This window comes from Erinaceus europaeus, chromosome 18 (assembly GCF_950295315.1).
Source record: "Erinaceus europaeus chromosome 18, mEriEur2.1, whole genome shotgun sequence".
Classification (NCBI taxonomy): Eukaryota; Metazoa; Chordata; class Mammalia; order Eulipotyphla; family Erinaceidae; genus Erinaceus; species Erinaceus europaeus.
In genome coordinates, this window is record NC_080179.1 from 23,057,450 (window position 1) to 23,082,601 (window position 25,152).

Genomic DNA, 25,152 nt, shown 5'->3' on the forward strand with positions numbered 1-25,152 from the left:
TGGTTATTAAGACTATTTATAGTCTTTTATAGTTTTTTCCCTTTGTGAAGTACATTATTTTAAACCTAGTTGAAAGTGAGAATTTTTTCTTTACATTTGCTTATCTTTAATAATATGTTCTGGTTTTGATTGTACATCTAGATTAATAGAAATATTAGGAGAACAAGCAAATGCAAATAAAGCATGGTTCTTTATATTTTTGTGCACCTGGTGAGAACTTAAGGATTTCATTCTTAATCTACTCACTTTTTATTACTGCTGCTATACTAAAGCTCTGTTATGCATAGGCCATTTGATTAATAATATATGTGTTCTTTAGAACTTTTATTTTTTTATTTTTTAATATTTATTTATTTATTTTCCCTTTTGTTGCCCTTGTTGTTTTTTATTGTTGTGGTTATTATTGTTGTTGTTATTGATGTCATTGTTAGATAGGACAAAGAGAAATGGAGAGAGGAGGGGAAGACAGAGAGGGGGAGAGAAAGTTAGACACCTACAGACCTGCTTCACTGCCTGTGAAGCGAATCCCCTGCAGGTGGGGAGCCAGGGCTCAAACCGGGATCCTTGCACTTAACCTGCTGTGCTACCGCCCGACTCCCTCTTTAGAACTTTTAAACAACAAATTATTCTTAATGAAGCAACACAATTTGTTGTTCAGCTCAGGAATTTCTGTATTCATGACCAGACACAGAACTTGTTTTTTCAACTTAAGTTAGTATCCTACAAAGTCACAGCAGATTGTTACTTCTGCTTCCTACATGTGTTTTCCTTAAAAAGAAAGATCTGTATTTAATCAACACATAGACTACCCTGCTCTTTCAGATACCTGTCAGAGTTCAGTCATAAAACTGACCACTGCAACACTTGACAAAGACACTTTGGAGCAGCAGGAAGCAGTATATATAGGCCCTTCATTTCTCTGGGTTCTTTGAGCTCTCTCTATTAAGGTAAATCATCAGGAAACAATGTTCCTCTACGATATTATTTCAGCTCCCAGCAGAAATGCCATCACTCAGGTAAAATTTAATATTGTGCCTTCAGCATATGATAGAAGAAATTGCCTTCTTTTGCACCACATAGTAGAAGACATTTATATGAAAAAAAAAAAGGTTTTTGTCTTTTATAATATAGAGTTGGAGACATTACTCAGTGTCCCTTGTAAAGGGGCTCCTATAAAAAAAAATGTCTCCTTGAAATTAATGCCATGGGGAAAATGCTGCCTCACATGTTTCTTTCTTGATGTAGTAAGAACTGCACTATGCAGTATTTTCCTCCTTTTGTTTCATTTGCATGCAAACAAAGCCAAATTCAGAGTTCAGCTGGTACAACTGACATCTCAAGAAAGTAGTAATCAGTCTCTATTTACTTTCTGTAATTTGTTTTTCTTTCTTTTTTAATTTTTTTTTATTTATAAAATGGAAACACCAACAAGACCATAGGATAAGAGGGCTACAATTCCACATAATTCCCACCACCAAAATTCTGTATCGCTTCGCCTTCCTTGATAGCTTTCCTATTCTTTATCCCTCTGGGAGTATGGACCCAGGATCATTATGGGGTGCAGAAGGTCGAAGGTCTGGCTTCTGTAATTGCTTCCCCACTACATGTGGGTGTTGACAGGTTGATCCACACTCCCAGCCTGTCTCTCTCTTTCCGTAGTGGGGCAGGGCTCTAGGGAAGCAAGGCTCCTCATGTTCATATATAGAAGGTTTAATTTTGTATCTATGTACCATCCTTTTTGTGTCGTATGCTTTACATTGGCTTGTTCTAGCCCTCCCCCTCCAAGAGAATTGGATGAGTCCTGTTAATTTCGCGGGCCTGCTTGGCCCCGCCCCAAGGGACCCCAGGAGAGGGTTCCGGAGTCCGAGAGTTCCTGAGTTCCCCAGTGACAGAGTTCCTGAGTTCCGGAGTTCGAGAGTGCGAGAGTGCGAGAGTTTCTGAGTTCGAGAGTAAGGGAGAGGGTTCCTGAGTTCCAGAGTAAAAGAGAGAGTGCTTGCGCCGCCGCAAAGAGACAGCAGAGTTCTGTTTGGTGATTAGTTTGTCTTAGTTTATGAATCGTTGTTCCTGAATAAAGAAATACAGCTTCCCTGCCCAGCCGTTGTCTCCGCGTCTCTGTTACCAGCCGTGAAGCAAGCCAGCCCGGCAAGAGCCTCCGAAATTTTAACAACATTTTTGTAAGACTTAAACAAACTAAATAGTTAGCAATAGAGATAATTGTCCATACTTATTGGGATTTGTGACAGTTAATACCTTAAAGCAGTAAACTTCCATTATCTTTAAAATTATCTGGTGCTGTTGCAAGTGATTCTGCCCACTTCCACATATACTGTATTGATCTGCATAAATACACCTACCATGGCACAGTGCTTGCAGATGAAATGGACATGTATTTAGTCCATGTCTTAGAAGTACTTTTAAATTTTAATATAATAGACTTGGCTTGTTGACCTGGGACACAGATGCATTGAAAGGGTCTCTATTCTAGAATCATGGATGAGACTGAGTTTTCTGCAGTAAACCCAAACACAGCCCAAACTTGTAGTCTCAGATGACACAAATGAATACCGTTTCTATACTTAGCATTAATAGATTCTAACAGGAGGCATGTCCCAAATTCTAGAATTATTAAATGTGCTTAATATTTTTCCTGCTATGAAATATTGTAACTTGAGGGACTTTTTTATTTTCTTACCACCCATAAACACATGAATGTAGGGTGTTTTTTTTTAAATGTGATCATTCCATTTTCCTTCAACTCTTGATAAAAATGAGTTCAATAAGTATATTTACTGGACACTGTAAATGCTGAAAAGAATTGGTACTGTTGGAAATACACAGTTCTGTAATCTTGACAGGAAGTGATACCCTTACACAGTTGTCTGTTTGCTCATGATTTACCACAGCCCAGTTTTATACTGTGTAGGTAAAATATTTTTCAATTTTATGTATTAAGCTCTGAGGTAACTGTGACAGAATGTTACTGTTTTTAAAAGTTCTGGGAGGTAGGTATGTGAACATTTTATAACTCTGCACTTTCTGGTGTGTTGAAATGGCTTTTTAAAATGATTTCCCAAAATATGTACTCAAGGAAAAAAAAAAAAAGAAAAAGCATGATAGAGGTGTAGGGCTCAGGGAGAGGAATGAATAACAACTTCCTCTATTTCTATCCTATAGGAAACTTCAAAAGGCTTTTGTTAAAGGAAAAACAATCTTAGCTCAACTTGGATTATATCACATATGAAAACCACCTAAGCAGATATTGTGACAGTATCTTAGTGTGTCATTTTTCATAGGTATTAGCAATGCATAGAGCATCAGACATTTCTATATGCAGAACTTGAACATGCACCTTTAATTTGGGTATTAGCTGTTTGACAGCATGTGCAGCCAGACTTCATGCTTCCTACAAGATGCAAAACTGGAAAGGTCCTTTGAGCCGTCCAATAGCCACTAGGATGCTTTAGAGCCTCTACAGCCTTTATCTCCAAGGTTTTAATTGCAGTGTTTGGGTTTACTGCAGAAAACTCAGTCTCATCCATGATTCTAGAATAGAGACCCTTTCAATGCATCTGTGTCCCAGGTCAACAAGCCAAGTCTATTATATTAAAATTTAAAAGTACTTCTAAGACATGGATTAAATACATGTCCATTTCATCTGCAAGCACTGTGCCATGGTAGGTGTATTTATGCAGATCAATACAGTATATGTGGAAGTGGGCAGAATCACTTGCAACAGCACCAGATAATTTTAAAGATAATGGAAGTTTACTGCTTTCAACCTTTTATTTTTTTCTGTGATCACATAAACCATAGGTGATTCACATTCCAATCTGTAACTTCTCTCACTGTATGCAGTAAGTTTGTTTGTTTGTTTGTTTTTTAAATCGGGAGGTTAATGGTTTACAGTACAGTTATTGACACATGAGTACAATTTCTCATTTCACAATTTTGGCTGTCTGCAAAACACCCTCACCCCTAACCTAGATCCTTTTCCATCATCATCATATATCAAGACCATAAACCATCCCCCCTCCTCCCACCCTTCACCCTGTCCTCCTTCCTCAGAGTACTTTGCTTTGATGCAATACATCAAACCCAATCCAAGTTTTACTTTGTTTCCCCTTTCTATTCTTGTTTCTCAAGTTCCACCCATGAGTGAGCTCATTCACCCTTCTCTTTTTGGCTTATCTCACTTAACATGATTCCCTCAAGTTCCATCCAAGATACAATAATTCTTAACTGGAGTAGGATAAGTAGTATTCCTTTCAAGATTGTAACTTTGATCATTTTAGCCACCCCCCCTTCCCCACCTTCTTTCATACTTGGTACATAGGACAGAGAGAAATAAGAGAAGGGAGGGGGAGAGCGAGAGAGAGAGAGAGAGAGAGAGAGAGAGAGAGAGACAGAGAGACACCTGCAGACCTGCTTCAATGCTTGTAAAGCATCCTTAGAGCCAGGTGGGGAGCAAGGACTCAAACCGAGGGCCTTGTCATATAGAGAGGAGGGGAAAAGTGTGTGTGTGTGTGTGTGTGTGTGTGTGTGTGTGTATGTGTGTGTGTGTGTGTGTTTCCAGAGCACGGTGAAGATACAACAGGTGGTAGTGCTGGGCATTAAACCTGGAACCTCAGAGTCTCAGGCATGAATGTCTTTTACTTAACCATTTTGCTATATCACCACAACTCAAAAAAGAAGTCCCTATAACTTAGCCAATGAATTCTCAGTTGCAGTGCTTAGGCTACTCTGGAGCAATCTTTTTTTTCAAAATTTTTGTTTTTATTTACCAGACACTGTTCAACTCTGGCTTATGGTGGTGCAGGGGATTGAACCTGGGACTTCAGTGCCTCAGGTATGAAAGTCTCTTTGCATAACCATTATGTTATCTACCCCCCCCCTCCTGCCCTGTGGAGCAATCTTTAGACCAGTTTACTAGACTACTTTAAGAACTGAAAAAGATAATGGTTATGCAAAGAGACTCTCACGTGTGAGCCTGCAAAGTCTCAGCTTCAGTCCCTTTCACCACCATAAGCCACAGCTGAGCAGTATTCTGGCAAAAGTCAAAAACAAACAAAAGGCTGAGGGTAGATAGCATAATGGTTATGCAAACAGACTCTCATGCCTGAGGCTCCAAAGTCCCAGGTTCAATCCCCCGCACCAGCACCACCATAAGCCAGAGCTGAACAGTGCTCTGGTAAAAAAACAAACAAACCTGAAGACTGTCACCTGTACACTGGCCATCTCAGCTCAATTTGTAGTTCAGTTACTCATTAGCAGTCATAGTCAGTTAGTCACATCACCTCTCAAATTTATTGATTTTCCGATGTAGAAATGGGGGAAATATCTCTATTCCTTGCCAGCTTAATTATGATTTATTTTTGTATATGTAGCACTGGGTCAGCCTTGGTGGGATTCCCTGAACTTGGATCACTGCATCTTCCCAGTTATTCATTTATGACACACCACACCAAGTAAGAACTAGAGATAGGAAATTCTATTATTACTTTCCCATCTTGCTATTGAGGAAACAGACTACAATGATAAAGTAAATAATGAGTAGATAAAAATGGATATTTTTAAAAATATATTTTTGTATGTATTTATTTATTTTCCCTTTTGTTGCCCTTGTTTTTTTATTGTTATAGTTATTGTTGTTGTTATTGATGTCGTTGTTGTTGGATAGGACAGAGAGAAATGGAGAGAGGAGGGGAAGACAGAGGGGGAGAGAAACATAGACACCTGCAGACCAGCTTCACTGCCTATGAAGTGACTCCCCTACAGGTGGGGAGCCAGGGGCCTGAACCGGGATCCTTACGCCGGTCCTTGCACCTCGTGCCACATGCATTTAACCCACTGTGCTACCGCCCAACTCCCAAGAATGGAGATTTTTTTTTTTAAAGCTCATGTCATCTCCTCATTCTGTGTCAGGCTTCCACCTGCTGCAGAGAGAAATACCTACCTGGCTGATGGCCCCCATTTCTCTCCCTACTCCTATAGGAAAAGATTTTGTTTTATTGCCAAAATAAGAAATAAACAAACTGAACTAAAACAATTGCCCTAATTCCTAGCCTCACATGACCTGGTATACTCTGCTTGGAAGCTTCCTGTCCTGTCCCATAGGGGAAGTAAAGTCCTTCTGGAATTCTCTTGGACACCAACTATTTCACCTTCATGTAAATCTCAGGTTAACAGAAGAAAGAAGAATACTATTGAGTAGTAAATTCCCTGCTACTAAGGACAATGGGGCTACCTCTCTACTCTTTGAGAAACCGTTTACTTGTCACTCTTAAAGGCATCCTGTTGCTATTCTGAAGTCTTCATCCTCAGCACTTGGGAAGTGATTGGCTTTGAACCCCATTGCAAAACGTCCATATGGTGGAGAGCACCCATTATCAGTAGCACAGTTAATGATGCCCTGTAACTACTGGTGGTTTAGGGGTCTTATATTTTTTTATTTATAAGAAGGAAACATTGACAAAACCATAGGATAAGGGAGGTACAGCTTCACACAATTCCCACCACCAGAACTCCATATCCCATCCCCTCCCCTGATAGCTTTCCTATTCTTTATCCCTCTGGGGAGTATGGACCCAGAGTCATTGTGAGATGCAGAAGGTGGAAGGTCTGGCTTCTGTAATTGCTTCCCCGCTGAACATGGGCATTGACAGGTCAATCCATCCTCCCAGCCTGCCTCTCTTTTTCCCTAGTAGGAAGCGGAGCTCCAGGACACATTGGTGTGGTTGTCTGTACAGGGAAGTGTGATGGGCATCATACTAACATCTGGAACCTGGGGGCTGAAAAGAGAGTTAACATATAAAGTCAAACAAGTTGTTGACTAATCATGAACCTAAAGGCTGGAATAGTGCAGATGAAGAGTTGAGGGGGGGTCTCCTTTTGTAGATATTTAATAGGTATATTTTAGTTATATTCCAAAGGGCCTGTGGCTATACTACTTTTTTTTTCCTCGAGCCTGAAATCTGATATGCATGTGGATCCTAGTTATTGTCTGAGGAGATGATGTCATGGCTGGAAAAAGGGCCAGAAAGCTGGATTTGGGATGAGAGTAGCTCCCTAATGTGGGAAAGAGTTATAAGTATTGTTGACTGTAAACCCCATTGATTTGATGTGATCTGGGACCCATATTCAGCTTAGGAGCGTATGTGACCTCTGCATCCCTGCAGATCTGAGCTCACATTCTGTGGTCATGAGTAGGCACGTTCCAAGCTGCCCCAATTTCAGGACCGATAGTCCTCGGGTGGAGCATAGAGTATGTTGTCCATCCTTCCTTCAGAGAATGGAACATTCTCTACCGTTGTTGATCGAAGTTGAGGGCAAAGTCCTATGGGGCCCACAAAGGGGTCTGTTTTCTTGTTTTTGATAGAGATGACTGGTAATAATGGGGAGAGGGATTTATTTGAGGTCTAGGCCCATCATGTCTGTTTGGGGATCTCAGGACTACTCGACTAATACCTAGGGGTCTTTTTTTTTCCACATCATGTAATCACATCTGCTTTGAAGGTTTTATGTTTCCCTATATAAGTGTTGGCATGATCTAGGAGACATTAAAGTGGAACTGGGGAACATACAGTCTTGAGTTGACATTTCGGTTTCTGAACCTTTCAGATAGCAATAACTCTATCAGATTGTCCTGACTGGGTATATTGGGAGATGCAGAAAAATACTATATATCCTGTCAGACATACACTTCAGTGACATGGATCCTCTAAAGCTCTATCACCAGCAGTGGGTATAGACTCACTTATGTGTTCGTTATCTTTACCATTTTAGCAAACTGTCCCATTTGAGTGTTTACTGTGTCATTTGCAGACAATCTTCATTTTACTTTTTCCAATCTTATTCCCAAACTTTTTACATTGAATCAAAACGCACATGCATATATATATATGTTTGTAACACACACACACAAATTCAGAATTGAACACAAATTCCTGCTTAGCCATTTCCAGCTGCTGTCAAGTAGTCGTTGCTCTTATAAAAAGTGGAGTACGTCTTCCAGCTGGCATAGTCCCCATAGCTCCAGGTTTTTCTTTCTTTCTAACATGCTTCTTGCTTTATTCAATAAAGTTCCTGTAACGATGCTTACAAATTGCTTGTGAGAGTGTAAATTGGTACAGCTTAGGAGAATGTGACAGTATGCATCAGACTGCAAATGCACATATCCTTTGACCAAGCAATTTACTTCTAAGAATGTATTGTCATACTCATATTTGCAAAAATAACATGAGAACAAGATTATTCATTGAAGCATTGCTTATAACAGTGAAAGACTAGAAACAATCTATTCACAGAATGAAAAGTATTTAACAAAAGACATAGCAGAAAAAAGGAATACTATGCAGTTATCATTTCTTAAAAGATAAACAGTCAACCCTGTGAGGCAATTCAGCAGGTGAAGTACAGGTCATGTATATACAAGACCTCAGACTTGATGCCCAGCGCCATATTTGCTGGAGTGGAATGGTGCTTGGTACCTCTCTCTCTCTCTCTCCCTCCCTCTCTCTCTCTCTGTGTCTCCATCTCTCATAAAATAAAAAAGAAATCTCTGTTAACCAATATGGAGAAATTTGAGGTATATTATTAGATAGGGTGAATCAATTTACATGACATTGGTTATTGTATGCTACCATTGCCATTTTTATTAAACAGGTTAGAGAGAGCTATGTTTATATATTTGCTAGTACATATATATGGACGCCCGGGAAGCCACTAACAGACTAGAATCTGGTAATTGAATGATGGGGAGTACTGGGGTGGGGGTAGCACACCAGGTTAAGTACACTTAGTACTAAGTGCAAGGACCAAGCATGAGGTGAAAACACATAGGTATTTTCACAGAATCCCTATTGTACTTTTAAGTTTTTAAAACTTATGATTATTAAAAAAAAAACATGATTATATCACCTACTAAGTTTTTTCCTTCCTGCACCCTCTAGGTATTTCATTCGTGATGTCATAACCAAGCGTACATGTGTACACACACACACACACACAGTGATAATTAAGGATTGAGTTGGACTTTTTTGGTTGGTTGGTTGGTTTAGATTAAGAGAGGTTTTGCTTTGCCTCCAGGATTTTGTTGTAGGAGCTCAGTGCTTGTAGCACTCTACAAGTCTCTCAGTGACCATCCTTTTTATTTTTATTTTTTTAATTTTTTTTTTTTTAGTAGAGCAGAAGAGACAGAAATAGGAAAATGGGAGAGGGAGAGAGATACAGAGAAGGAGTGATAGCTGCAGCACTGCTCATGCAGCTTCCTCCTGCAGGCATTCCCATGCGTTGGTCCAGGTACAAATCTTGTAATGTGTGCACTTTACTGTATAAGCCACCTGCTGCCGCCCCCAGGACTAGAAGAGTTTTTAAAATGTTTCTTTTTTAAATATTTTTTTATTTTCCCTTTTGTTACCCTTGTTTTATTGTTGTAGTTATTGTTGTTATTGATGTCATTGTTGATAGGACAGAGAGAAATGGAAAGAGGAGGGGAAGACAGAGAGGGGGAGAGAAAGATAGACACCTGCAGACCTGCTTCACCACTTGTGAAGTGACTCCCCTGCAGTTGGGGAGGCAGGGGTTCGAACCAGGATCCTTAAGCCAGTCCTTGCGCTTGGTGCCACATGCGCTTAACCCGCTGCACTACCGCCCCACTCCCTACTAAAAGAGGTTTTTCTTTTCCCCCTAAAAGAGTTTTTTTTTTAATATGAGTTATCAAAAGTAGCCTGGGTCTTGAAGTTGTAACTCTCACATTTTTTAAAGTTTCCTCTAAAAGACTTAGTTTCTGGTCTTTCTGGTCTTAAATCTTCAGCCTCCCTGAAATCAAGTGTCCTGTGCCGTATCAATTAAAGTAAGTGTACTTTCAATTAAAGGTGTTAAGTATAGTCTGAAAAGATTAATTCTTTATAAAAAGATGACCTTCAGTAGTTAGATTCAATTAGGCATTTTTCCAACTATATCTCATCTTGATGGGACAAGTCTACTACTCACAATTAATCACTGTGATCTTTTCAAAAGCGAGTATTTTAGGTTCAGAGTCATAAAAGAATGGCATGACTAGGCAACCATTTGAACTATCATGTAGATAGAGATTGTGGGTGTTGAAATTGCATTTGTGGCATTAATATTTAAAGAATCAGGGTGTGCTTAATGATATCCTATATATGTCTTTTTTAAGTCTCTTCTCATGGCCTTAAGGAGAGTCAATTCATTTATACATGACTGATCAAATGAGTAGAAAAAGGCAAGGATATAAATTAGTGTGAAGTCAAGTTCCCTCATATTTTTCTCCTGTCATTATTAAGTAAATTATTATTATTTGATTTCCTAGTGATGGTTTTATTGTTATTACATTGCCGTACTACTGGTTTAGTTTTTGCAGACACATAGCACACTGAATGAAGGCTAGTAAATAAATGAATACTTACTGATCTCTTATGTAATATGCAAAATATTGGGAAATGATGTTTTCTTCTGAATGTGAAAGGAATTGAATATTTCTATTTACATGAGGTATTTTCAATATGGCAACTTTTCACAGAATACCTCATTGTTATTATTATTGGTCGTCACTGTGCCTGTCCTTATATAGGAAACCCTGAAAAAGTCATTGGGTATACTCTCTGGGAAAATGTAAAGGAACTAATATCTAATTTGCATATTTCAGGTTGATGGAGAAAATGAAATTTCACTCATCAGCATTTCTCAAAGCCCTGGCCCTTTGACCCCCTGTTGGGTGTCAGAGATTGCTCCGGGGAGCACATAAGGTCCAAATTCTTTTGCTAGTAGCATTCAGAAGTTACTTGCCTTTTCACTGTTAGGCTTTCATGTGCATATGGTGAAATTTTCCAGCAGCTGGCTATATGACATGTTCTATTACAAGAGATTAGATGCAGAGACAGGAGATTAGAATTCACCTATTTTAAGAGACATTGAGGAGGTTTACAGAAATAAAAAGCAAATAGTTTATTTTTCGCTTAGAATAACTTTTCTTAATGTTTACATTTGCATATTTAAGTAAGTATTGGCATTTTCAAATAAATTAAAATTTTCATTTATCAATTTTAGATTATTTTATCAACTGTTGCTAAATAGCAATCTAAACAAAAGTTCCTTAGCCCTAATTCTATGACTTCATTATTAAAACTTATTATTTTGTAAGAATGTAAATGGGGGTCCTAGGATCCAGTATTTGGACAGCTGCTAATATAAAAACACTATATAAATGTGTGCTGTCATTGGCTGTTTATCAAGAAGATTCAAACTGGTGTAACTGTCAACCAGTCCTGCTGCTGCAGGCATCCACTGTTCATGCCTTTCAACGCCAGGGCAAGGTTACTTATTCTGGGTAAACCATCTATTGTTGTCCGTAATTTCATGTTAGTCAACACACACACTGGAATTTCTACACACACACACACACACACACACACACACACACACACGAATTTCTAATGTGAGAAAGATACAATAAAGATCAGATGGGAACACCTGAGAGGAGCTTCATTGTGGGTCAGGTTTCCTAGATCAGCAGTCTGGCTTTGGCATTTCTTGTGTTCTTGGCCTTTTAATTCTCTGCTTGTGGAAAGGGGAGGCCTGGGGAGAACTTAGATTTGCGTCAGTACTACATCTTTGGCATCTTTCTGAACCACCATGTGTTCAATATGGTTGGACATTGTGAACCAAAATTAGGCCAGAGTTCAAAATGGGTCTAGAGACTGATGTCATGATTTGAAAACTTGTTTATTAAATAAATGGAGAGACTACTCTGAATTTTAGAATACCAGAACTGGAGTTCTGAACAGGATTTGATCAGACTCTTGACACCAAAAAAGAGCTGTTCAGGAAAGGGTATTTTGGTTATCTCTCTCTGTTATACTTCCTAGCAGGTAATTGAGTGCTCACATTACTTGTTATCTATTGTACTCTCAAGGTGCTTTTGTTAACTGTTTTTTTTGTTAACTGTTTTTTTGTTAACTGCTTTTGTAACTGTTTAAAGTTACTCATAACAGTTTTGTTTTCTTATGAGAATTTGAAACCATTCTAGTCATCGCTCAATGCCCCTTGTAGTTTCCTAATATGGATGGAAAACTGTCTTATTTACTTGTTCCATATTTCCCCAATGGCAGTTAATATTGAATATACACTATATGGTTTTGCATAAGCATTTTACATTTATAAGTAACTTTTATAAGTGGGTTGGTTTTAATTTATATTAAAAATAGATTAACTACAAAATAAGATCATTTTAGATGTGGGTTTATTTACTTTAATGTACCACACTATCATGAACTTTTTTTGGTGAGAAAATCTTTCCTGCTTTTCTCACAATTAAAAATAGTTTGTTGAAATACAATTTTCCCAGACAAATATATTATAAGTAATTTATTATAGTTTAGATTTTCTAACATTTTAAATTATGAAATTATATTTACAGTTTCTCAATTTATATGTAAGGAGATTTTATAAAATAGATTATTTTTGGATCTTGTATATAAATGAGTTTATATAAGGTAAATTCAATCAGTAAAGAGCCCCTTTTTTGTCATAATTATCTGTTCTATTTGAGGAAAATTTTAGAGGTTAAAAAGTCAGATCTTTTCTAGATGTTAGTAGCATCTTGTAAAAGTTAGAATACATTTCATTTTATTAAGTTGCCTTATTAGATTTTAATGTTCCTTGCATGTTATTTATTTCAGAAACTCCAGGAAGGAACTTAATGACATAAGATTTGAGTTTACTCCAGGAAGAGGTAAGTTTTAATTGAAATTATTGTCTTATTGCTACAAAAAGCATTTCAAAAATTGATTAGAAACATGTGGTTATAATTTATTATTCAGAAAAATCTGTCCATATAAACAATAGTAGGAAGAGGAGAGTGAAGGGAAGACCCCTGATAATTACAGGAAATCCAATATGAACCACTACTGACTACATGCATTCCAGTGGCAATAGTGTTTATACACAGATAAATTAAATATATTAGCTCAACCATGAAAAGAATTATTTGCATGGGGACAGAAGCCTAAAGTACATTCTGATGAATATAATGAGAAGCATAAGGGAGTTCCAATGACGATTCACCAGCAAACAATGATCTACAACAAGGTAACATACTTCACCTTTGTGCTTAGTTCAGGCTACACAAAACCCATGTTAAATTGGTGTTTGTAAAACACCAGGGCCAAAATTTTAGGCTTGCAGCTGAATTCAATTTTAGTATTTAAAATAGTTATAAAAACAAAATAAAGACCAGTCTAGTTGCTCTTTCTGCCCCCCCTGGGTTTCTGGAAGTCAGAGGAATATCATTCTTTAGTACCTCTAAGCACAGGGCAAGAGCTTGGTACACTGGAGAATTTTAAGTAATGTTGGTTAATGGATAAATCGCATAAATGGACAGATTTTGGAGACTATGAGACATGTTTTAAAATAAGAATCGCTGGTTCCACTATTTGGCTTATAACCAAAACAACCTAGGGAACTGAAAATCAAATACTACTGCTAAGACTGTTTTCCTTGCCCTCTGGTTTCTAATTATTAAGTATGTGAAAACACCCCTGAATCTATACTGAAGATGCATCTTTATGAACTTACATTTGTCTCAAACACAAATGTTTTCTTGTAACACTATGTTAATAAGGTCACTAAAGAAAGTTTGATTCAAAGGGGCCAGGTGGTGGCACACCTGGTTGAGTGCACGTTACAATGTGCAAGGGACCCAGGTTCGAGTCCTCAGTCCCCACCTGCAGGGGGGAAAGCTTTGTGAGTGGTGAAGCAGGGCTACAGGTGACTCTCTGCCCCCCCCTCCCCTGATTTCTGGCTGTCTCTATCCAATACATAAAGGTAATAAAATAAGTAAATAAAGAAAGTTTGATTCAATTGAATAATATCTACTCCTTAAAACTTTGAAAACCCTGAAATATAGGAACCTTTGAGCTTGATATGCCATCAGTTAGTGGTTTTGTCCCCCAACTATTAGAATGTGTAAGACACAAACTGAAATGCTTTCTGCTACCATGGTTAGTGGTGGCAACTTCAGAAAACCATGCAATTCTGTTAAATGCATTTTCAGTTTAAAACAAACAAGCAAACAAAACTACCAATCACACAAAATAAGTTCCTGGACCATGTGTAGTTATAGACTCTCCTCTTAAGTGATCACAAACATTTAAAAATCCCCAGTGTGTTTTAATTAGATTAACATAGGAATTATGTTTACAAGAGTGCCCTATGTGAATAAGGTCCTAGTAAAAATTGCTAATGGCGGCTGAAGTGATAGTGTACTTGGTAGGGCATGTGTCTACCATGAATGCAGCCCAGGTCCAAGCCCTGCTACCACATGGGAGATGCTGTAGCACTGCGGGGAAGATCTAGTACTGTGATGTCTCTGTTTCTCTATCTGAATGAAAATAAATGAAAGTGGTCCAGGAGCAGTGAGAGCAGCATGTGCAAGGGTCTGGCTAAAAAAAAAAAAGAAAAAAAAAAAGCTAATCGATGTTTCTTTCTGAGAAGATTCATCTCTGGCAGTCTAGGGCCAGTATGCAAAATTGTACATTATCATTTTCTCTTATCAAAGAGCTAGCTAGTTTATCATAATCTAAAATATTCACTAGCCAGTACTGTGCTTCAAATTCAGTAAGGAAAACGACAGATTCTTTGGTTAGTTGTTGCTTGTTTAGTTTTTTAATTATTCTGTTGTGGGAAGTCATGGTGTTGTTGATATATGAACACAGTTTCTCGTCTGATCGTGTTAGATATCTGCAAAGCAGTCTCATCCCCAGCTAATTCCTTCTCCACCATAATCATGCACCAGTATCCCAAAACCTCCCCCCACAGCCTCCCTCTCCTTTGCTTTGGTGCAATGTATAATACCAAGTCTAAGTTTTACGTTGTGTCTTCCCTTTCTGAAATGACAAATTCTTATTTTAAAGTTGCTTCCTTTCAGATTCTTATTTTAAGGTGATTTTAAAATTGATGGTGATTGTAAGAACCAGTAGTTATTTCAAGAGGTAACAAAGAAATGAATAACTAGCCAGTTCAGGATTTGGGTGGGGATTCAAATCATCCAATCAGCATAAGGCCACTTGTGCTGAATTTGACAGCATGGTTTAACAGTAAGCTTAAGAGTATTCTGCTATTGTTGGGATGATAGTATTGACTATTTAATGATAATTGGCCTTCTGTTATAGTTAACCCTTTGTGGGCAGTGAACACAAACGCATTAATAAGGGAAACACCATGAGTCTATCACCATAGCTCTAGATTAGTGATGCTGTCTGCATTTCAGATGTCTGCACTATGTCTGTGCATGTACTATGTTTGTGTTGTGGATACATGAGTATTAAATATTCTGTACTCATTTGAGCATTTGAGGACAAGCCCTTTATACTATTTTTGTCACTGTATGCTTTGAAAGCCATAGTATGTGGGATTGATTCTTTAACCTGTGCCTGCATTAAGAATATTAAGCCACTTAAAGAAAAATAAATGATCAATTATCCTCAAGTTTCTGTTCTAAAATGTAAGTGATGTCTTATTTACATGCATACAAGCTAACTGCTTAATATTCCACATGCATACCCTCATCTTCACAGAATATGACTAGCCAGTATGTCTCATTTGTTATTTTCATATGACTGATCTGCTACAGAGGATCTCTGAAAATAGCAAAAGACGCTATACACTGATCATTTGGAAATATCATTTGCTTTGGCACTATTTGATCACTAGCCCTACATATGACTTTGATTATTCCCTTGTTTAACTGTATTTTGTGAATGTAGAGTTCCTTACTTAAATGTACCTTGGATATTGTGGTACCACATCCAGATACTGTAACAGATGACCAATCAGTATAAATGTTATGAATACCTACTATGTGTCACAATAAGCATTTTAATTAAATATTCATCTGTTCCTGAAGTTTCTAGTGTTATCAAAGATGATGGGGGTTGTGAAGCTGAATATTCTAGCCAACTTCATACTTTTAATTCTAACTAAATTATATTCAGAATAGTCTCTCATTATGGTACCCTAGTTCCATGCTATGAGAATTTTATAAAGTGATGCTTGTACTTCTACTAGTAATGACAAGATCCAACAAAAAACTACCTTATATGGCATTTCATAGTTTAGTAATAAAATTCCTGTATATTGCTTTTCCACTTGCTTTATTGTTTTCTGTTTCATTCATTGTGAAATTAAATGATCAAAATGATAAGAATACTGCAATTTCTCTGTTAATACCATGAATATGCTGCATCATCTCTGAAAGTGTTATTGGAGATTTGGGAAACTGGACTCTCTGAAAGGGAGACAGCTTGCATAAGAGTGGGAGGTGTGTTTTGGATAACGTCGGGTTGCTGTATCAACACCGGCTACCATTTATTGAATGACTACTATGTGTTAGACACTGGGATGAGCACTAATTATAACTCATGAAAGATAATGTACCTTCAGCTACACACTCTCCTTACATGCAGTGGTGCAAATGCATACTCATGCGCATGTGTTTGCTTGCAACCACTTCATAGTAGCCACATCTGAAACAGATTAAGAAAACTCGGCCTACATGAGTTTCTATGCTGGCACAGCAAACTAGTTCAGTTTAGATGATATCTGTTTATTCACTATCTATAGATTCAGGTGTTTTCCTAACTCTGGCAGACACCTCCATCCTTCCTCTCAGCTGTTAATACTACCTGGGCTGGTTTGTTCTTCAGGAGTTACATTTCTAGATGTTTGGAAGACTATCAGAAGACCACATAGATCACGTCACCACTTTTGTAAAAACAAAGGCATTTATAATAGTTCTTTTGGGAACCACTTGGACAGTGGCACAGTGGCTAAGAATGCTGGACTTATAATAGTTCCTTTGAGTACACTACCAGTTACCAAGTTCCCTTCACAATCTTCAGACTTTGAACTATTATGTTAATTCAGAACCTTTCAATAAGGTAATTTCAGCTATAGCCACAGTCCCATCTTTATGATTTCACTAACTCTTTTGAGAAACTGCATTCTTTTATCCAACCACATTTTCTAAAAGAATGAGTCTGTTGCTGTCAAATGATCAATCTCATGTTATAGCAGTTGCTTAATAGCATAGATTTAAAGAGCTCATCTTGAGAGTCCAAAAACCTCATAAATTGTTTGTACTAAATATAAAGTTGTATCAATTGCTGCCTAGTTAACCTTTGCCATAAATTCTGACTCAGCAGCTACTAAAGATAGAAAAGAATTGATGATGACTGGAATTAACCTTGACAAGAAAGAAAAGCGCTGTCCTAAGGATTCGTTATGAGATAACTGTAGAGGTGCATTTAAGGATCAATTCAGAGAGTAGCCAACAGGCGAAAGTTTCTTGGATCAGCAGTGATGAACCAGTTTTATTCATCTTCTATTGACTGTGTAATAGGAAACAAATGGTACATGGCAAAATATATTTCACATTGCTTCTGATTTTTCCTTATAGAATATGAAATGTTGGATTTAAAAACATGAGTGATTTCATAAATGAAAAATAGAAATTTTAGATGGTACTGAGTTGTTTTGATTTTATTTTATGGCTACTAATACATATTCATTTCACATTTGGACAGATACGGCAGATGGTGTTTCTCAGGAGCTCTTCTCTGCTGGCTTGGTTGATGGTCATGATGTAGTTATAGGTAAATCATTTTTTAGTATTCAGTGTCATTTTATATCGAATGTATATATATCAGATGTAAGTGAATGTAGAAAGTCCTTGTGAAGGAATAATTCTCAATTTCTGAAAACTTCTTTTTCTTTTTTTCTCTCCCCTCTTTGATTCTTTTATGTGGAAGTATATTTGGGTCACATTTAAATTTCTTTAAATGCTGTCAGTATAATTTTGTGCCATTTATCTGGACATGACCTATCCAGTGAAGAATCTTAATTATTGTAAGTATAACAAAGAACCTGAAGTGAAAACCCTAAATATCTATATCATAGAAAAAAATATGATACTCTAAGTTGCATGTTCCAAAATATGGCTACCTATGAAATTTTCTGTCATAGCCTTTTCTTTGCTTTAGATACAGTTCTCATACATGTAAATGTTAATGTTCCCAGCACTTAGAAAGATTCATCATAAACTCTTAAGGTTGGATGAGCATAAAAATTATTTAGGTTATTTCTTTTATTGTTCAGACAAAGAAGCAAATTCCTAAAATATTTGACAGCTTTGTGCAGAGTCAAGTAGATGAGTTGTAGCAGATTCACTTATTTCACTTAGTGAATACCGTTTTTTTCTACCACTTTTTGGATCAAAAATATCTGCATGGTTATAGGGGAGACTGCTAGATTCAGGCCTGCTGAGAGGGGCAGGAAATGACTGGTAGCCTCCTGACCAGGCAAAGGAGGCAGAAATGCTTTAAGAGACAGATACATACTGTCATCTAAGGAAAAGTGTTACCTGCTCCACTGTAGGGTAAAGGGTTAATAACTCTACACTTCTCAGAGAAGTTTGAACTTAATAAAGATATGAGATATTATGTTCTATTACTGAATATTCATACCAAATGGCCTAAGTAGTTAAGACTAGTTCATAATATGTTAATATCTTACAACATTATATTGCTAATTTTAATACCCTTGGCTGTTATTAAGGGAATGTGTATAATGTTAATATTTTCTCAAAAATATTCAAATTAAATCTTTTTTTTTTCCTTCAATGATTTGGCGCCCTTAAGCTATGCATGTTAACAACAACAACAACAAAATCACTAGAAACAATTCTTTCCGAATAATGCTTCAATGTGTGGTGAGGGAAAATTGAGATAGAGATGCACAACTATAAGGGTAGTTCTTTCCTATGAACTTTCCACTGTAGGTCAGTCTGTAATGAGTTTTTAAATAAGAGTAACCGGAATTTCAGTGAGGATTATAATTTTGTCTAAAGAGTCAGTGTCTGAAGTTATTAATCTACACATATTATGTCATTAATCTAAAGCTAAAAAGACATCCTTATAATGAGAAAAATAAGTTCTTATTGTATTAATTATATGTGAAGTGTACGCTTTTCACAAGGAAGGTGATTCAGAGGAATTTTTACCTTTTTTTTTTTTTAACCAAATGTTAGAAGAAGCTCTGAGTCATAACAGTTCTTTGATAAAGGTGGATACTGTCATTCAAAATGAGGAAAAAAAATGAGCTACACACATTTATATCTTAGTTTACTTGAAGAAAAAAGAAAAAAAAGTTAGTCTAGACTAAGGTAACTTGTGGGATATATTTTCTTTACCTAAAACATACATTTATGTAAACCACTAACCCAGTTATTTTTAAAAAGGATACATTTTTATAAAGAGACATGGCTCATAAGGAGGCAGTAAGAATGAATTAATAAAAGAAAACTACTATCAAAGCACATCTTTTAAATACCTTCTAGTGTTTCCTAGTGAAAAAGATGTCTAGAATCAAATACTCTTCTGATTCCAGTTGATCCTTACAGGTAGTAGGGAACACAGAGAATCAGAGTAATTTGTGAATGGACATTGAGCCACATATTTTTAAGAATGGTCTTCTTCAGGCATACAGTCATATTTAATGTTCTTCTCCATTTGCACGCAAACTAGAGGGTCTTTGTTTACCTATTTGTTTATATTTGTTAAGCTTTTTAACGTGGAATTTAAGGTATAGTTCACGTGCAGCTTACAGAGTGTGTGTTTAAATACATAGCCAGAAAGCTGACACTTCCCCATGCTTAGTCTAAACTATTCTTATTTTGTTATTTATCTCCTAATTGGAACTGAAGTGTAGAGGGCTAGAGAAAGACCAAGCCTGCTCAATTCTTCTTTATCTAATAGAACACTAAAAGTTTCACTCAGTAACATCACCTAAGAGTTAAATGTTCTCAGTGCCAGGTGGTGGCACACCTTGTTGAGCACTCGTGTTATAGTGCACAAGGTCCTGGGTTCAATGCCCGGGTCCCCACCTGCAGGGGGAAAGCTTTGCAATTGGTGAAGCAGGGCTGCAGGTGTCTCTCTGTCTCTCTCCCTCTCTATCACCCTCTTGATTTCTGGCTGTCTCTATCCCATAAATAAAGATAATGAAAAATAAAAGAAGAAGAAGAAACACACATTGTTTTTATCAGTATTTTGTGAATTGAAAATGAAGGAGAAAAAGAGTCTCTAGACCCCCTGTTATGGCCCTTGAATTTGGAACTTATGAGTTCCAAACTTCCAAGAGTTTAAACCTGACATTTTGTGTGCTATTAACCTGATATGTTTAGCAGTGAACAATATACCCAGGTAAATTAAATTATGGTGATTTTTGTGTTCCCTGAAGAAAAAAATAGCTTTTCCTTTGTTGTTTTCCATGACTTAATGTTTTTTTACTTTACTAATTTACCTCTTGACTACTTCACAAGCAGATAAAATGCATTTAATATGTCCCCAGGAATCTACCTCAGCAATCCTCTGCTCTCTTTCTTGTCTATTTCCCTCTTAAATAGATGTATCCCATCAACACAGAAATATGTTTTTGTTTTTCCTTGTATTAAAAAAAATAAAATAAGAGCCCTGGCTTTACTGTCTTCTGTTCTCTTTACCCCACCTCATCTTACAGCTATTTCTGTCTCTCCACAATAATTGTCCCTTACTTCAATTCCTAACCATTGACTCTTGAGCCTTCTTCAGTGGTGCTTCTGATCTCCTCTGCCTACTTCACTCTAAATGTTCTTTTGATGAAATTGCAAATGCAGTGATAGATGGGACTACAGTAGAGTGAACAAGTAGGGAGGATAGAAGATGCGTGTGATCCTTTAATGACTGATCCTTTAATCCTTTTATGCTTCTCGACCCAGTGGTTAATTCATTCCTCATCTTCGTGGCGTGGCAGTTTCTCCACTTGTTTTATAAGACTTCTCTTTCTCTTGGTTCTCCCTGCTTGTGTTTCCTTCTGTCGTGTTGGCTGGCTCCTTCTCATGTCTCTGGCCTGTAAATATTGGCATGTCCAAGAACTCCCACTGGATTTATTCTCTTTTCTGACTACTTCCTGATTTCATAATGCTACTATATTCTAGTTTCTAATTCTTAAATGTATACAACCCAGCCAAAAACATATATCCTTTGAATTTCACACACATAACTAGCTCCCGTGTTGGTGTCTTCTCTTGGGTGACTGAGAGACACCTCCGATTTAATTAACACACCCACAATGCAGAACATAGTTTTCCCTCTCAGTCTGTCTCCCAATAGCATATTAAGTTGATAATCAGCTCCACTGAGTTCTCAGTACAATACTTTCACAGTTGCCCCTCACTTCTCTTTCTCCCATACTCAAATCCAGTTTATTTGAGTGCACCTAAGGTTTGGTCATGTTTATTTCATTTTATTATTTTGTTTATTTTTAGTCACCAGAGCTTCCCCATTCTGTGCTTTAATTCAAGTAGCTATTGAATCAGAGAGAGGGGAAAAGAACACCACCACCTAGCTTCTTCCAGTGCAGCGGGGCGTAAACAGGGGTCATGTCATGGAAGAGCAGGCAAACCATCCAGATGAGCTGTTTTGCAGCTCGCCATTGTCTGTGCCACTCCATATCCTATTTCAAACCCCTCCTCTTATCTCTCAATTGATTTACTGTATTTATTTCTTTGCTGAACTCCCTGTTTCTGCCTTTGCCTCCCTTTTGCTTGTCCTCATCTCAGGAGTGAGTCAGAGATCCCAGTAAAAGTTGTCAGATACAAAATACAATATATACAAATTAAAAAAAAAAAATCATGGGCGCCGGGCAGTGTCGATGTGGGTTAAGCATACATGGCGCAAAGTGCAAGGACTGCCTGTGGATCCTGGTTGGAGCCCCTGGTTCCCCACCTGCAGAGGGGGGTCGCTTCATGGGCGGTGAAGCAGGTCTGCAGGTATCTCCCCCCCCTCCGTCTTCCCCTCCTCAATTTCTCACAATGACAACAATGAAAGTAACAACAGCAATGATAAACAACAAGGGCAACAAAAGGGAAAAAATAGTCTCCAGGAGCTGTGGATTCATAGTGTGGGCAAGAGCTCCAGTGATAACCCTGGAGGCAAAAAAAAAAAATCACTTATCTAACTGACTGATTATGCAAATGTTTAGATTCAGAAAGCAAGTTAGTGATTGCTGCGCCCTGAGGCAGGAGCAGAGTTGGGGGGGAGGGGAAGGGAAGAAACTAGTGATACAAATAAGTTTGCTTAGATAATTTAAAAAAAAAAAGTTTTAGAATTAGAACTGGTGGGGAGTCGGGCTGTAGCGCAGCCGGTTAAGCGCAGGTGGCGCAAAGCACAAGGACCAGCATAAGGATCCCGGTTCAAACCCCAGCTCCCCACCTGCAGGGGAGTCGCTTCACAGGCGGTGAAGCATGTCTGTAGGTGTCTATCTTTCTCTCCTCCTCTCTGTCTTCCCCTCCTCTCTCCATTTCTCTCTGTCCTATCCAACAACGACAACAACAATAATAATTACAACAATAAAACAACAAGGGCAACAAAAGGGAATAAATAAATGAAAATAAATATTAAAAAAAAAAAGAATTAGAACTGGTAATGTCAGTGAAACCTGTGACTAAAAGCCACCGAATTACATACTATAAAATGGTGAAATTTATTATATGTAAGTTACATCTCAGTAAAAAGACAAGCTTAGGTCACATTAATGTTCCAAATAAAACACTCTAATGGCTTTCCATAGCACATCTCAACAATTTACAATCTACTACACAATCTATCACTTGTTGAGCCTCCTGTATGTCTTCCTCTTTCCCCCTTACTTGTTTCAACCCAGCCAGGCTGTATTTCATAATTAACTGCTTCTTCTAAGATGTTTCTACATCCTGTACATCTGTGTATCTCCTAGTGCTTAAATACCAGCTCTCAAAGGGGACTACACTGACCAGCCTACGTAAAATTCTTACTTCCATTTCTCTACCCACTTCCCCCTTACTATTCTAACTATTCTTTCCCCATTTATTAGGCTACAAGTTTCATTTATTGATTGTGTAAACTATATAGCATATAAGGAACATAGGTTTCTTGCAGGTCAAGATTTTTGCTGTGCATTGCACATAGCAGATATTCAGTAAATACTTATTAGAGATAAATTCCTTTTTGAAATATACAGCTTTCTCAAAACATTTACTTTAGCAGCAACAGCTATTTTGAATATAAAGGTTCAACATTTTTGGAACCAAGTGGTGGCACATCTGGTAGATTGAACGTACTGCATGCAGTGTGCAAAGACCTGAGTTCAAGACCCTGGTCCCCACGTGTCGGAAATAAACTTCATAGGTGTTTGTTCTTTATAGTGTAGGGATTATCGTGTCTACCTCACAAGCAGTGAAACAGTGCTGCAGGTAGCTCCGCGCGCGCGTGCGTGCGTGCGTGCGTGCGTGTGTGTGTGTGTGTGTGTGTGTGTGTGTGTCCCTCTTTCCTTCTCTCCCTCACTCATTTCCCTTTCAATTTCTCTTGGTCTCTATCCAATATAAATAAATACAGTTCAGTATTACAAGAATCTCAAATTCAAGATTACATAGTCAAGTAGCATTTAACAAAACATGAAATCCATTCACCTAACAAAGGCTGTGATTTAAAAAGAAAACTTTCTGTTCTTAGGATAATTGTCACATAAAAGTTTGAATGATTTCTTGTGTGTGTGTTTCCAATTTCTATAATAGAAACAGCTAACATTTAAATAGATTATTTTTTTTCCCATCAGAATTTTCTCTTGAATTGGAGTAAGTGCTTAGGGCAACATGAAAACCTGAAAATAGCAATACTATATGTTGTGGAGTAGTGAATGTTACGCCATTTACTGTAATGTCGGAAACAAATCTTCAGTATCTTGCTCCAGGGTAATCTACATTTAGTATGTGAACCTTTACAAAGCAGTTTGGATTGAAGAAGGACCAGTGTAGTGACGTGGAGTGATTGCTTTTGTTTAGAAGCATAGCAGTACAAAAAGTAAATGTGGTATTTGTAGACTGAAATCATAAAGCCATTTCATTTGTGCTTAAATGCACCTCCACCTTAGGCAAAAACAGAAAACCTCTTTAGACACCCTGAAGATGGAAACTGATAAGGTTAGCAAGACTTTCAGGGTGGATGTTGACGTAATAAAACAAGTCAACTCTGTAAGATGTAAAGCTTGATAATATGTACTCTTGGATAGGTACACTCTCCAGATGAGCTGTTTTGCAGCTTGCCATTGTCCATACCTTTCCATATCTTATTTCAAATTCCTCCTCTTACATCTCATTTGATTGACATGTATAATTGATATGCATGTATAAATCTGCTTATCTTGCCTGGTTGGGATGGCTGAAGAATAAATCCGATCCTACTTCCAATTTTAGTTGTTTCAAAGAGAAATCCCAAAGATAGTCATTGTGAGACATCAGAGAAACCCACTTCTTCTGCCTGCTGGCTTAAATACAGCTGATAGGAAATTGTCTCTGTAATACAAGTGCAAGGGAATAAAAATAAACTCCTGTGTATGAAAGTTCTGAATTCTCTTCGCCTTGTAATAAAGTGTGTCTACCTGCCTGCTTGCCTGTCTGCCTGCCTGCCTGTCTCAGCAAGTGGAAGGACATGAAAGTGGAAGCTGCTTGGCAACTATCTTCCAGAAGAGTATCTATTGACTGCTCTTTGCCAAGCATTTGAGCCACCATTTCCTAGCATTGTAACAACACATGTCTATTTCTTTTCTTTTTGTGGAGTTTATAACCAGATGTCAGCATAAGTATTTCCTGAGAAGGGAGTCATGGCACCAACAGTCATTTGTATCATCTTCCTGTGATGTTTTTTTATTTATTTATTTATTTATTTTTTATTTTTTTAATTTTTTATTTAAGAAAGGATTAGTGAACAAAAGCATAAGGTAGGAGGGGTACAACTCCACACAATTCCCACCACCCAAGCCTCATAACCCACCCCCTCCCATGGTAGCTTTCCCATTCTCTATCCCTCTGGGAGCATGGACCCAGGGTCGTTGAGGGTTGCAGAAGGTAGAAGGTCTGGCTTCTGTAATTGCTTCCCCGCTGAACATGGGCGTTGACTGGTCGGTCCATGCTCCCATTCTGCCTCTCTCTTTCTCTAGTAGGGTGTGTCTCTGGGGAAGCTGAGCTCCAGGACACATTGGTGGGGTCTTCAATCCAGGGAAGCCTAG

At 37.7% G+C, this 25,152-nt stretch overlaps 1 protein-coding gene across 1 annotated transcript in view; it reads left to right on the forward strand.

The window, feature by feature from the left end:
- STK39 (serine/threonine kinase 39) overlaps positions 1-25,152 on the forward strand; it is a 355,446-nt gene that overhangs the window by 267,635 nt on the left and 62,659 nt on the right. Inside the window, exons 15-16 of the mRNA XM_060177764.1 lie at positions 12,699-12,751; positions 17,601-17,669. Of these exons, the coding sequence (XP_060033747.1) occupies positions 12,699-12,751; positions 17,601-17,669 (122 nt within the window). The remainder of the gene's footprint in view (positions 1-12,698; positions 12,752-17,600; positions 17,670-25,152) is intronic.